Source organism: Carlito syrichta, unplaced genomic scaffold (assembly GCF_000164805.1).
Source record: "Carlito syrichta isolate Samal-C Ts95f unplaced genomic scaffold, Tarsius_syrichta-2.0.1 Scaffold315224, whole genome shotgun sequence".
NCBI classification, from domain to species: Eukaryota; Metazoa; Chordata; class Mammalia; order Primates; family Tarsiidae; genus Carlito; species Carlito syrichta.
This window is the reverse complement of record NW_007259320.1, coordinates 730,437-745,721: the sequence shown is the minus strand read 5'-3', so window position 1 is coordinate 745,721 and position 15,285 is coordinate 730,437. Positions and strand designations below refer to the sequence as shown.

General features: G+C 48.4%; 1 protein-coding gene across 1 annotated transcript in view; it reads left to right on the top strand.

Annotated features, from left to right (window-relative positions):
- EFHB (EF-hand domain family member B) overlaps positions 1 to 15,285 on the top strand; it is a 59,099-nt gene that overhangs the window by 10,299 nt on the left and 33,515 nt on the right. The window contains exons 3-5 of the mRNA XM_021706147.1: positions 8,666 to 8,728; positions 9,511 to 9,654; positions 12,423 to 12,603. Coding sequence (XP_021561822.1) covers positions 8,666 to 8,728; positions 9,511 to 9,654; positions 12,423 to 12,603 — 388 coding nt within the window. The remainder of the gene's footprint in view (positions 1 to 8,665; positions 8,729 to 9,510; positions 9,655 to 12,422; positions 12,604 to 15,285) is intronic.

Genomic DNA, 15,285 nt, shown 5'->3' with positions numbered 1-15,285 from the left:
GCACTACCACGCCTGGCTAATTTTTTTTGATTTATTGTAGAGATGAGGTCTCACCAAGTTACCCAGGCAGGTCTTGAACCCATGGGCTCAGGCAATCCACTCACCACAGCCTCCCAAGGTGCAGGATTACAGGTTGAGCCACCGAGCCCGGCTTCACTTTTTTGTTTTTTGAGTTGGAGTTTCACTCTTGTCACCCAGGCTGGAGTGCAGTGGCACGCTCACAGCCACCACAGACTTGACATGCTGGGCTCAGGTGATTCTTCCACCTCAGCCTTCCAAGTAGCTGGAACTAAAGACGCATGTCACCACACCCAGCTAGTTTTTTGTGATTTATTGTAGAGATGAAGTCTCACCAAGTTGCCCAGGCTGGTCTTGAAACTCTGGTCTGAGGCAATCTTCTCGCCTTGGCCTCCCAAAGTGCTGGGATTACAGGCTGAGCCACTGCGCTTGGCCTCACTACTTTTTTTTTTTGAGTTGGAGTCTCACTCTGTCGCCCAGGCTGGAGTACAGTGGCATGATCATGGCCACTGCAGCCTCAACCTGCTGGGTTTAGGTAATCCTTCCTCTTTAGCCTTCCAAATAGCTAGAACCACAGGCATGCGCCACCACACCCAGTTTATTTTTTCATTTATTGTAGAGATGAGGTCTCACCAAGTTGTCCAAGATCGTTTCGAACTCGTGTGAGCTCAGGCAATCCTCTCACCTCGGCCTCCCCAAGTGCTGGGATTATAGGCATGAGCCACTACACACAGCCTCACTATATTAATATGACTATTTATTGAGCTTTGTGGGTATTAATTCACTTTCTCTCTTAAAAACCCTATGAGTCCCCGGGCTCGGTGGCTCAGCCTGTAATCCCGCGCCTTTGGGAGGCTGAGGCGAGTGGATTGCCTGAGCCAGCGGGTTCGAGACCCGCCTGGGCAGGGAGACCTCATCTCTACAATAAATAAAAAAAAATCAGCCGGGCGTGGTAGCTCGTGCCTGTAATTCCGGCTACTCGGAAGGCTGAGGCGGAAGGATCGCCGGAGCCCAGCAGGTCGAGGCTGCGGTGGCCAGGAGCTGCCATTGCACTCCAGTCTGGGCGACGGAGTGAGACTCCAATTCAAAAAAAAAAAAAAAAAAACCCAAAAAGAAACCCTATGAGTCATCTACTATTGCTAATGCTTATTTTAGGGAAATAAGAAACTCAGGGAAATGAGACAATTTGACCGATGTCAGGCAGTTAGAAAGTGATGGAATTTGAAATCACAAATTTCTACTTGAAAGTCTGAGTTTTTGATTACACTACACTTTCTGTGACATTTTTCTCCAAATCACTTTTATGTAGTTGTTATCATAGAGAGCATAAAAATTATCTTGTTTCACTTATTATTTAAAAGCATTTCACTGTTACTACAAACACTTCATAAAAATATATGTATGTATATTTTTTGAGTAAGAGCCTCACTCCGTTGCCCAGGCTGAAGTGCAGTGGCACGTTCCTGACCACTGCAGCCTCGACCTACTGGGCAAGGGCGATCTTCCTGCCTCAGCCTTCCAAGTAGCTGGAACCACAGGCCCACGCCACCATGCCCGGCTAGTTATTGGTTTTGTTTTGTTTTGTTTTTTAATTATAGATACAAGTTCTGGCCAAGTTGCCCAGGCTGGTCTCAAACCCCTGGCTCAGGCCGTCCTCTCACCTTGGCCTCCCAAAGTGTTGGGATTACAGGTGTGGGTTACCTCACCTGGCTGATTTTTTTTTTTTTTGGAGTTGGAGTCTCACTCTGTCACCCAGACTGGAGTGCAGTGGCCGCTCCTGGCCACCACAGCCTCAACCTGCTGGGCTCTGGTGATCCTTCCGCCTCATCCTTCCAAGTAGCTGGAACTACAGGCGCGTGCTACCATGCCCGGCTAATTTTTTATTTTATTTTAGAGATGCGGTCTCGCCAAGTTGCCCAGGCAGGTCTCAAACCTATGGGCTTAGGCAATTCACTCACCTCAGCCTCCCAAGGCATGGGATTACAGGCTGAGCCACCGAGTCCAGCTCTTTTTTTTTTTTTTGAGTTAGATTCTCACTCTGTTGCCCAGGCTGGCGTGCAGTGGCATGCTCACGGCCACTGCAGTCTCGATCTGCTGGACTCAGGCAATCCTTCCGCCTCAGCCTTCCAAGTACCTGGAGCTACAGGCATGCATCACCACGGCTGGCTAACTATTTTTTTTTTTTTTGATTTATTGTAGAGATGAGGTCTCACACGTTGCCCAGGCTGATCTCGAACCCGTAGGCTAAGGAAATCTCACCTCGGTCTCCCAAAGTGCTGGGATTATAGGCATGAGCCACCGCGCCCAGCTGATTTTTTTTTTTTTTTTTTTTTTAACCAGAGAGCAAGGTTACCCAGGTTGGTCTTGAGCTCCTGGCCTCACGTGATTCTTTTGTCTCAGCCTCCCCACATGCTGGAATTTTAGGCATGAGCGTCTGCACCTGGCTAAATTACTGGTTTTCATCCATAGTTCCTGGCTCTAACTCTCAATGCCTTTGTTATGATGTTGGTCGAGTCAGGCCTCAAGGGCAGGCCTCAGGAAACAGAATCTCTCTGACCTTTTCTTGCTCTCCTTTCACCTGCCCGGAGGCAGGACGTTAATCCTCCCTGCCTTCTGACTGTGGGTCCCGCCCTCCATCTTGGGGGAAGGAATGCTGACCTCTTGAGGTTTCCATCAAAACACCAGAGGGCCGGACTCAGTGGCTCAGCCTGTCATCCCAGCACTTTGGGAGGCCAAGGCGAGTGGATTGCCTGAGCCTGCGGGTTCGAGACCAGCCCAGGCAACTTGGTGAGCCCTCATCTCTGTAAGTCAAAAAATGAGCTGGGCATGCTGGCACGTGCCTGTAGTTCCAACTACATGGAAGGCTGAGGTGGGAGGATCGCCTGAGCCCAGCAGGTCGAGGCTGCAGTGGCTATGAGCGTGCCCCTGCCCTCCAGCCTGGGCCACAGAGTGAGACTCGGACTCAAAAACAAAGACAAAAACAACAGAGGGCCAGGTGAGGTGGTTCAAGTCTATAATCCCAGCACTTTGGGAGGCCGAGGTGAAGGGATTGCCTGAACCCAGGGTTCAAGAACAGCCTGGGCAACTTGGCAAGACCTCATCTCTACAATCAATCAAAAAATTAGCCAGGTGTGGTGACGCGCGCCTGTAGTTCCAGCTCCTCGAAAGGCTAAGGTGGAAGAATCGCCTGAGCCCAGCAGGTCGAGGCTGCGGTGGCCTTGAGTGTGCCACTGCACTCCAGCCTGGGCAACAGATTCCAACTCAGAAACAAACCAAAAACCCCAGAGGACTGGGTTGGGAGCTTCTGAGAGCTGACCAGGTGGGGCTTCCTGGAGGGAAGCTCCGCCCCCTTCTCCATGCCTGCCTTAGGCATCTCTCCATCTGGACCTTTTGTAATATGCCCCCTGATAACCGGCACTTGTGTTTCCCTGAGTTCGGTGGGCCACTCCAGCAAACTAGTCGACCCCAAAGAGGGGGTGTAGCAATGCTAACTTGCAGCCGACTTTTGCTGGTGTCTGCAGGGGAGACTGTCTTGGCGACTGAGCCCTCATTCTGTGGGGTCTGACACTCATGTCCAGGTAGAGCGTGGTGGGTGGAACTGGGGGACCACACCCGGTGTCTACTGCCTGGTGGTGGAGAGAAACCCCCACATTTGGTCACAGGAGTCTCCTCTGTGTTCATGGTTGTTGTGAGAGCAGAGGGGAAAACTCCACTTAAGAGAGAGTCTCCCAGCCGGTACGGTGGCTCCCGCCTATCAACCCAGCTCTTAGGGAGGTCGAGGTGAGAGGATTGCCTGAGCTTACGAGTTCGAGACCAGCCCGGGCAACTTGACGGGACCTCATCTCTACAATAAATCAAAAAAGTAGTTGGGCGTGGTGGCGCACGCTGTAGTTCCAGCTGTTTGGAAGGCTGAGGCGGAAGGATCACCTGAACCCAGCAGGTCGAGGCTGCTGTGGCTGTGAGTGTGCCACTGCACTCCAGCCTGGGCGACAGGGTGAGAATCCAACATAAAACAAAAACAAAAACAAAAACAACCAACAAACAAAGAGAGAGTTTCCCAAAGCAGGAAACCTCCCAAAATAAAGGCTGCCTGGTCACTGCTGAGCAAAGCCTGAGAGTACCCCAGCCCTGCAGCATACCATGCTCCTGTTTATCTTTGCAGTGCCTGCTGTTTGCTTAGAAATGATGACCCTTCAGTTTGAAAGGGACCGGCAAAAGGAGCCTACAAAAAACATGCACAAACAGAGGGAGCAGGAATGAGTAAACAACAGAGGTTACCTGAGAGACAGAGACTGCTGCAAAGACCAAGCAAGAGTCTGAGAAGAAACAACCTTTTGAGTCAGGTGTGGGGGCTCACGTCTGTAATTCTAGCACTTTGGAAGGCCGAGGCAGTAAGATTGCCTGAGTCCAGGGGTTTGAGACCAGCCTGGGCAACTTGGCGGAACCTCATCTCTTACAATATAAAAATTAACTGAGGCCAGGCTTGGTGGCTCAGCCTGTAATCCCAGCACTTTGGGAGGCCAAGGTGAGTAGATTGCCTGAGCCCGCGGGTTCGAGACCCGCCTGGGTAACTTAGCAAGACCTCATCTCTACAATAAATCAAAAATGAGCCGAGCGCGGTAGCACGCGCCTGTAGTTCCAGGTACTTGGAAGGCTGAGGTGGAAGGGCAGTCTGGGTGACAGAGTGAGACTCCAACTCAAAAAAACCAAAAAAACAAAAAACATTATCTGAGTGTGGTGGCTCATGCCTGTGGTTCCAGCTCCTTGGAAGGCTGAGGCAGAAGGATAGCCTGAGCCCAGCAAGCAGGTCGAGGTTGCGGTGAGCATGCCACTGCACTCCAGGCTGGGTGACAGAGTGAGACTCCTACTTAAAAATAAAATAAAACAAAATAAGGACTATTTAGTAAAGTCTGTTTGTGCAAACTCACCAAGGTCAACTGTCCCTTTCAGGTGCTAAGAGTTGCCTTTCTCTTCCTGGGTTTTGAAAGCTGGGGTCATCTTCCCAAAAGAAAATGTTTGCCCTGTTAGCTGGGTGTGGTAAGCACACGCCTGTAGTTCTGGTTACTTGGAAGGCTGAGGTGGAAGGATCGCCAGAGCCCAGCAGGTTGAAGCTGCAGTGGCTGGGAGAGGCCGCTGCACTCCAATCTGGGTGACAGAGTGAGACTCTAACTCAAAAAAATAAAATGTATGCCCTGCTTTTATTTTTTTTAATTTTTTAATTTTAAGTTTGGTTTGGTTTGGCTTGGCTTGGCTTGGAGTTGGAGTTGGAGTTGGAGTCTTACTCTGTCACCCAGACTGGAGTGCAGTGGCCGCTCCCGGCCAGCTGGGGTCTGGCGATCCTTCCTCCTCAGCCTTCCTAGTAGCCGGAATTACAGGCATGTGCTACCCCGCCCGGCTGATTTTTTGATTTATTGTAGAGATGAGGTCTCGCTGCCCAGGTGGGTCTTGAACCCGCGGGCTCAGGCAATCCACTCACCTCAGCCTCCCAAAGGCGCGGGATTACAGGCTGAGCCACCAAGCCTGGCATATGCCCTGCTTTTAAACAGCATAAGTGACAGGCAGAGAATTCTTCCTGTATCTGCTGATTCTCAATTACTTTCAGTTCAAAATCATCCTTATGCCAAAGTGGCATATTTTGGAGTTGGCATGTAGTGATCCCCTGCAGGATATTTGTAAAAATGATTTGGGGCCGGGCTTGGTGGCTCAGCCTGTAATCCCAGCACTTTGGGAGGCGGAGGTGAGTGGATTGCCTGAGCCCGCGGGTCTGAGACCCCCCTGGGCAACTTGGTGAGACCTCATCTATACAATAAATCAAAAAAAATTTAGCCGGGTGTGGTAGCGCGCGCCTGTAGTTCCAGCTACTCGGAAGGCTGAGGTGGAAGGATCACCGGAGCCCAGCAGGTAGAGGCTGCGGTGGCCGGGAGCGGCCACTGCACTCCAGTCTGAGCGACAGTGAGACTCCAACTCAGAAAAAAAAATGATTTGGGCCATTGCCTTGCTAAACTACGGTCTGACTTTGTGCTCTTTGAGCTATGGCCAGACCATGTTTTCTTAAGCTTTGACCTCCTCCCCTACCTTGGGGAGGTGAATTACCTCTTTCTCTCTCTCTCCAATTTACTTTCCAAATAAACCATATTCTCTAATCTCAAAAAAAAAAAAAAGAAAAATGATTTGACTTCACGTCCCAAGTATAGTGAGAGAGACAGTATTCCCTGGTATAACGGAGATTTCCAGCTGAACTAAAAACAAAACAAAACAAAACAAAAACTCAAGACTGGGCATGGTGGCTCACGATTTTTGGGAGGTCAAAGTGGGAGGATTGCTTGAAGCCAGGAGTTTGAACCCACTCCACTCTCAATTTTTCTCTTCTCTCGGACCCAGAACACTATGCAATGTTTCTTTCTCTGAGGCATTATTTCTATGAATTTCTTTTCTTTTTTTGAGTCAGAGTCTCACTCCAGCCCAGACTGGAGTGCAGTGGCATGCTCACGGCCACCGCAGCCTAGGCCTGCTGGGCTTAAGTGATCCTTCCAATTCAGCCTTCCAAGTAGCTGAAACCACAGGCCTGCTTTGGTGCACAGACCTGCACCACCACACCTGCTGGTTTTTTTTTTTTTTTTGTAGAGACAATATCTCTCCAAATTGCCCAGGCTGGTCTCGAACCCAGGGAGTCGGGTAATCCTGTCGCCTCTGCCTCCCAAAATGCTGGGATTACAGGCATGTGGCACTGTGCCCAGCATTAATTTATTTTCAAATTTTACTTTTTTTTTTGTAAACATGGGGTCTTGCTATGTTGCCCAGGGTGGTCTGGAAATCTCCGCCTTAGTAATCATCCCACCTTGGTCTCCCAAAGTGTTGGGATTACAGGCAAGAACCACCACACCTGGCCCTTCTTTCTCTTCTATTCAATTTTTAAAAGAGAAATATACAACTCAGGTCTATAATCTCAGCACTTTGGGTGGCATAGGTGAGAGAATTGCCTGAGCCCAAGGATTCAAGACTAGCCCGGGGAACTTGATGAGACCTTGTCTTGTCTCTACAACTAAAGGAAAAAAAAAAAACCAGGTACAGTGGTTTATACCTATAATCCCAGCACTTTGGAAGGCAGAGGCGAGAAGATTGCCTGAGCTCAGGGATTCAAGATCAGCCTGGGCAACATGGTGAAACCACATTGCTATAATTAAAAAAAAAAAAAAAATTAACTGGGCGTGGTGGTGCATGTCTGTGGTTCCAGCTATTTGGAAGGCTGATGCAGAAAGATCACCTGACTCCAGTAGATGGAGGCTTCACTGGCCATGAGCATACCACTGCATTCCAGCCTGGGCGACAGAGTGAGACTCCCACTAAAAAAAAAAAAAAAAAGAGAGAGAGAGAGAGAGAGAGAGAGAAACAAAACATATTGCAAAAAGAACTCTCAGTTGCTTTGAAAAAGATAAATGGGAAATAAGAGGTGCATTTCTGGGAATGGAGACTATAATCTTTGCTGTGGTCAAAGGAAGAACAGATAAGATCCAAGTTGGAAGCCGGGCATGGTGGCTCATCCCTGTAATCCCAGCACTCTTGGAGATGGAAGCGGGAGGATTGCCTGAGCCTAGGGGTTTGAGACCAGCCTGGGCAGCAGGGCGAGAGCCTCATCTCTACAATAAATCAAAAATTAGCTGGGCATGGTAGTGCATGCCTGTAATTCCGGCTACTCGGAAGGCTGAGGCGGAAGGATCGCTGGAGCCCAGCAGGTCTAGGCTGCGGTGGCCGGTAGCGGCCACTGCACTCCAGTGTGGGTGACAGAGTGAGACTCCAACTCAAAAAAAAAAAAGAAAAGAAAGAAAGAAATACACCCCACACAACCACACCCCCACACGCTCAGCCGCCCACACTTTCTCTTGATCTGAGCTTGAATACAGCCTTGGTTCCACTTCACTATTGATCTAGGGTGGCCCATAATTAACCTGGCAACTATGATGAGACATTTTCTGAAAGCTGAATCCCTCAAAATGTCACAGGTGTCCCTGAAATTGGGTGAATTGCCTGCCAACAATGCTAATGCTGTCAAAAACAAGGCTTTATAGATTTTTTTTGTTTTTGAGTTAAAGTCTCACTCCCAGGCTGGAGTGCAGTGGTATGCTTACGGCCACCGCAGCCTTGACCTGCTGGTCTCAGACGACCCTTCCGTCACAACTTTCCATGTAGCTGGAATCACAAGCACACGCCACCACACCTGGATAATTTTTAAATTTATTGTAGAGGTGAGGTCTTGCCAAGTTGCTCAGACTGGTCTTGAACCCCTGGACTCAGGCAGGCAGTCCTCTCACCTAGACCTCCCAAGGTGCTGGGATTACAGGATTAAACCACCCATCCAGCCTATTCCATTATCTATGTATCTATTTGACTGTCTATCATCTCTCTCTCTCTCTCTCTTCTCTGTCTGTCTCTGTCTCTCTCTCATCTGTCTGACATCTAATATTGATTGTTCATGTTATATATGAGGATTATTGTAGATTAGCTATTTATTTTTCCTTTTTTCGTGTGTAAGGTAACTTTGTAGCATCAGAAGAATAGCACGAGTTTGAAATAAAGTTCATTCTTCAAAATGCTCCCTTTCCACCCTGACAATGACCAACCATTTTTTTCCCTCTTTTTTCCCCCTTAGGCAGGGAAAGTTATTCCCATCGGTTACAGAGTTGCAACCTGCTTGACTGAAAAACTTCCCAGGGTGAGCACTTGTTGTTGGTTTCTGTTTTCTAACCTCCCATGTAAACATTAATAGGTAGACAGCTCTGAGCAGTCCTCATGAAACATGTATACATTGAATGCGGTCAGTTTGGATTCTTGACTGTGCTTCAAGGCCTTCTGTTGATTTTGCCCAAGAAAGTGAAAATTCCAGGCTTCATAATTTCCAGCTCTACAGAAACAACAAGGGATTCCTATTTCCATAGGAATAACTGTAGGCTTTCCAACCTGAACACAGCTGGTTTTCTAAACATAGCGTTAAAGCCATGTTGGTGACTTCCACGAAGAGACACGCACACCTTATGGAGGTTTTCATTATTGGGGCTGTAGCTCTCCATGCACTCATCACACACGTGCACTTTAGGGTGCTCATTGGTGGATACAGATTAGTCCTATTCATATTTTAAAAATTGTACCTAATGGCCGGGCTCGGTGGCTCAGCCTGTCATTCCAGCACTTTGGGAGGTTGAGATGAGAGGATGGCCTGAGCCCAGGGGTTCGAGACCAGCCTGGGCAACTTGGTGAGACCTTGTCTTTACAATAAATTAAAAAATAAGCTGGGCGTGGTGGTGCGTGCCTATAGTTCCAGCTAGTTGGAAGGTTGAGGCAGAAGGATCGCCGGAGCCCAGCAGATAGAGGCTGCGGGGGCTGTGAGCATGCCACTGCACTCTAGCCTGGGCAACAGAGTGAGATTTTGACTCAAAAAAATAAAATAAAATAAAATTGCACCTAATGATTTTATCTTCTCTGTCTCGCTCCTTGTAGCTCATGACTCCACCTGAAGCAAAAAAGTACTTCAACTTCCGATATCCACCTGCTGGGGCAGAGAGAGTCTTTTATGGCCGAGCAAATGACCCCCAAGTTGCACCTTATTTGACACATGGGATCAGATCCAAAGTCTCCATACCGGTAACTTCCTTTCTCTTTTTCCCTGTATGTTATTAATCTACCGAGATAAAAGTGCACAAATGAAGCGTTAGTGGAATTCATCAGTTCCAGTCTCTTCCCCACACTTTTTTTTTTTTATGCGTTGATGTCTCACTCTGTTGACCAGGCTGGAGTGCAGTGTCACAATCACGGCTCACTGCAGCTTCCACATCTTGGCCTTAAGCAATCCTTCTGCCTCAGCCTCCCAAGTAGCTGGGACTACAGATGTGCACCACCACAACTGATTAATTTTTAAAAAATTTTTCTGTAGAGATGAAGTCTCCCTATGTTACCCAGGCTGGTCTCCAACTCCTGGACTCAAGCGATCCTCCCATCTCGGTCTCTCCAAGTGCTGGTATTATAGGCTTCTCCGTGTATTTTTACCAGTCTTTCCTCAACCTGTCCTCCAGGGACATTCATCTCGAGCAGTGAAAAAATTCCAACTGCTGCAGGAGCCAAAAGAGTGTGAAGAAATGGATGGATTAAGCCACAAACTGCTGCTTCTCCCTTCAGACGATAAGAGCTGAGTTGCATTCCATTTTCTCACAGAAGAGAGAAATGTGATCAGACATGTTAGAGAGTAAAGAGGACAGGCTTGAGGACTTCTCTTGAGGCCCTGCAGGGAACTTGATGGACATTGAGGGGAGACAGAGTTGGAATGTTACGGGGGGGCCCTCCAAAACCCAGAATTTACTTATAAAAAACTGTGTACTTATTCTTACATGTGTAAACTTTAGCCCCCCCCCAAGTCCTCTCTGTCTGATACAATATGCCTATCTAGATGCTTTTTCCACTGCTCAAAGCAGTTTTTGACCCCGTCCATTTTGATGCTTTTTAGTGCTTCTGCTTCTTTTTTTGTTTGACCTCTTCTACATGGGCAAAACATTTCCCTTTAAGGACTTTTTCACCGGAGAAAACAAACAAACAAAAAAAGTCACTGGGGCAAGGTCAGGTGAATGGGAGGGTGGGGCACAGGGATCATGCTATTATTGGTCAAAAACTGCTGAACACTCAGCGGGGTGTGGACAGGTGTGCTCATACATCACCCATCAAGAAATGGGCAAGCCGGCTCAGTGGCTCAGCCTGTAATCCTGCGCTCTGGAAGACTGAGGTGAGTGGATTGCCTAAACCCGCGGGTTCGAGACCTCATCTCTACAATAAATCAAAAAATTAGCCGGGCCTGTTAGCGTGAGCCTGTAGTTCCAGCTACTTGGAAGGCTGAGGTGGAAGGATCGCCGGAGCCCAGCAGGTTGAGGCTGCAGTGGCCGGGAGTGGCCACTGCACTCCAGTCTGGGCAACAGAGTGAGACTCCAACTCAAAAACAAAAGAAAAAAAAGAAAAAGAAATGGGCAAATGCATTGAAAGAACCTCACCCCCCAAAATTCACTGAAACTGAACTCAGACACTCACATCAACACTCTCTGGTCCATGGATGCCAATGGGTTCCTAGAACACTTACCTGGACTACAAGAGGCCCGCCCTCTTAAAGACAATTCCAGTTTTTGGGGGCCCCCTATGGATAGAATGGAGAATCTGGAGCCTGAAGACCTGAGCTCCCTCTGGAGGGAACTTTTGGAAGTCTGTGTTTCCCACTTCCACGTTTCTTGAGTGTTTGAGGCCAGGAGCCTAGAGTTTCCGTCATTAACCTTATATTTCCATTTAGCTCCTTTGAAAGTTCTGGTTTCCGACAGTTCGTTTGAAGGTGAACGAAGCCAGTGATGATAATGAAATGTTTTTCCACAATCACATATTCTCTTCTCCCAGCTGTTGATTAGGGTTCCAGTTTTCAGATTTGTACTTTTTTTAGCCAGGTGCGGTAGCTCATGCCTGTAATCTCAGCACTTTGGGAGGCTAAGATGGGAGGACTGCTTGAGTCCAGGAGTTTGAGATCAGGCTGGGCAATATAGGGAGACTCATCACGTTGGAGTGTGGTGGCTCATGCCTGGAATTCCAGCACTTTGGGAGTTGGATGCAAGAGGACTGCCTAATCCCAGGGGTTGGAGACCAGCCTGGGTAACCTTGGTCTCTATAATAAATTTTAAAAAATTAGTTGAGTGTGGTGGCAAGCACCTGTGGTTCCAGCTAGTTGGAAGGCTGAGGTGGAAGGATCACCTGAGCCCAGCAGGTCAAGGCTGCAGTAACCTTGAGCATGCCACTGCACTCCAGCCTCAGTGACAGAGGGAGACTCCAATTAAAAAAACCCCCAAAATTCAAAAGGATTAGCTAAGTGTGGTGGCACATGCCTGTAGTCGCACCTACTTGGGAGGCTGAAGGCGGGGGGGATCTCTTGAGCCCAGGATGCTCAGGCTGTGGTGAGTCATGGTGGTGCCATGGCTCTCCAGCCTGAGCAATAGAGGGAGACCTCTATTCAAAAAACAAACAAACAAACAAAACACAAACAAAAAACCCCCAAAACAGGCCTGGCTCGGTGGCTCAGCCTTTAATCCCAGTGCTTTGGGAAGCTGAGGCGAGTGGATTGCCTGAGCCCACGGGTTCGAGACCTGCCTGGGCAACTTGGCGAGACTTCATCTCTACAATAAATCAAAAAAATTAGGTGGGAGTGGTAGTGCATGCCTGTAGCGCTACTTGTAAGGCTGAGGTGGAAGGATCGTCGGAGGATCGCAGGTCGAGGCTGCAGTGACCACTCCAGTCTCACTCCAGAGTGAGACTTCGACTCAAAAAAAACCTAAAACAAAAACAGATTTGCACTTTGTGTTGATACATTTGTGATCACTGTGTGCTTTCTTTAGGCAGGCACGTTGATAAACCCACAGCCCATTACCACATTTCAACAGAAAGTGAAAGATCAAAAAGAATCTATATATCTCAGCAATCAACGAGCACCATTAGGAAGATCTCATGATCAAACCCCAGGATTACCTGAAGGAATGGATATAATCAATACGACATTTGGGACTGCAGTCATCAAAGGTAGCACAAAAAAAAAGAAAAAAAGAGGCTGGGAAGGGTGTGGCAAAATAAGTCTTGGACAGTTGGATTAAATCTCCACTGGTGTGGTGTCTGGTGATGGTGCAGATATGATTCAAGAATAAGAGACAGCCTGGGCACAGTGGCTCGCGCCTATAATCCTACCAGTTTGGGAGGCCGAGGTAAGATTGCCTGAACCTATGGGTTCAAGACCCCCCTGGGCAACTTGGCGAGACCTTGTCTCGACAATAAATCAAGAAAAATTAGCCAGGCATGTTGGTGCATGCCTGTGGTTCCAGCTACTTGGAAGGCTGCAGTAGAAGGATCATCTGAGCCCAGCAGGTCGAGGCTGTGGTGGCCATGTGCATGCCACTGCATTCCAGCCTGGGTGATAGAGTGAGACTCCAACTCAAAAAAAAAAAAAAAAAAAAAAGAGGCCAGGCATGGTGGTTCACACTTGTAATCCCAGCACTTTGGGAAGCTGAGGCAGGAGAATCACAAGAGACAAGGAGTTCGAGACCAGACTGGGCAACACAACGAGACTGTGTCTCAAATAAATAAATAAATAAGATGGGAGTGGTTGGCACAGTCTGTAGTTCCACCAACTCAGGAGGCTGAGGCAGAAGGATCACCTGAGCCCAGGAGGTGGAGGCTGTGGTGAGCTGTGATCATGCTCTTGCCGTCTGGGCAATGGACTGATATTCCAATGCAAAAAAAAAAAGAACAGAAAAAAGAAATGAGAATGAAAGATGCGATCATCCCTAGAAAGCTATTCCCGGAACTCGAGTCCTTGGAGTCAGTGTGTGCCAGGGCCAGAGGGACTCAGCTCCCGCGGTGGAGACAGGAGCCTGGGAGGCCGGCATAGACGCGGCAGGAGTGTGGGCATCGGGTGCTGTGCGGGCTGCGTCCTCACCCTGGACGCCCACTCACAGTCCCTGGAAGGCACCTCCTGCCCCTTCACGAGCCGGAGTTGGCTGGCCCCAGACGTGTGGCCCTGGCTCCCCACTGCACTTGAGGTGCCCAGAGTATGCCCGCATGTCAGCCAGACCCAGGGCACGCGTGGTGGACTTACACCTTGGCTTTGAGAAGAAGCAAAGTCCATCTTGCCTTCTTTCTTTTCTTCCTTCTCTCCCTCCCTCTTCCCCTCTTTTTCTCTCTCCTTTCTTTTCCTTCCTTCCTTCCTCAAGGAACAGTCTCTCTTTCTCCCTTCTTTCCTTCTTCAAAGAACTGAGTCTTTCTTTTTCTCTTTCTTTCTTTCCCTTTCTTTCTCTCTTTCTCCCTCCCTCTTCCCCTCTTTTTCTCTCTCCTTTCCCTTCACTTCCTTCCTTCCTTCTTCAAGGAACACAGTTTCTTTCTCTTTCTCTTTTCCATCAAGGGGCCGAGTCTTTCTTTCTTTTTCTTTCTTTCTTACTTTCTCTCTCTTCCTCCCTTCCTCAAATAACAGAACCTTCCTTCCTTCCTTTCTCTCTCTCTCTCTCTCTCTCTCCTCCCTCCCTCCCTTCGACTCAGATCTCACTCTATCACCCAGGCTGGAGTGGACCAATCATGGCCACCTGCTGGGCCCGGGCCATCCTCCCACCTGAGCCTCTGGAGTAGCTGGGTCTGCAGGTACTCCATCATACCCAGGTGATTTTTTTGATCTCTTGTAGAGAGGAGGTCTCACCAAGTTGCCGGGGCTGGTCTCGAATCCGCAGTCTCAGGCAATCCTCTCGCCTCAGCCTCCCAATTCTGGCATTACAGGTGTGAGCCACCACATCCAGCCTAACTATCTTCAACAAATAACAATGAGTATAAGTACTGGTATGGGTGACAGGCTGTCCTTTCTTCTGAAGGCTGAGCTCCCTGCCATGTTGTTGGCTGCTTTCCTTGACACCTTTCTCACCTTTCTTTCCCACATTCCTTTTCAGATCCCTCACACTGTCCCTATAGGGGGTCTTACCACAGGAGATGCCAAACACCACCTTTTGGGGAGCCAGCCCCCCAAAAGAGCTTTAGGGGGTCCCTTGGAAGGTGTGAGGGTGTCGGTGTTTCTATAGGGATAGATACTAAAAGAAAGAAAGAAGGAGGGATAGAAAGAAAGAGAAAGAAAGAAAGAAAGTGGACATCTGTTCAACAGATTGACCAGAAGCCATTTATTGGGGGTCTACAGCTTGTATTTATCCCAATTTTTACACAGGCAGTCTTACAAGTCTTCCACATGAACACAAGCCAGGTGCAGGAGGGGCACCCCCCCACCCACCAGGTGTTTCCTCAGGCATGAGGAAGAACAATCTCAATTAAATCACAAAACTTCTACACAACACAAAGCCAGGCAAATGAGGGGCATCCCTCACCTACCAGGTGTTTCCTGGAGTAAGAGGAAGGGCAATCCCAATTAAATCACAAGACATTTACATGAACATAGAGCCAGGTGGATGAGGGGCGTTTCCCCCACCCACCAGCTGTTTCCCCAAGCATGAGGAATGAGGTACCCAAACTATTACACTGTTCCTCATGCTTGGTTAATATTTCTCAAAAGCAGTACAATTCTTATAATATACTAATAATCAATAACTTTTAAAACCTATGCATATGCAACACCTAATAACCAACCTAAATCTCAATTCCTCTCTATTTAATGCTAAGTCTATCTACACTATAGAAACTCTTAATTATAGCCCAAACCAATTCCTAAGGAATGTGGCC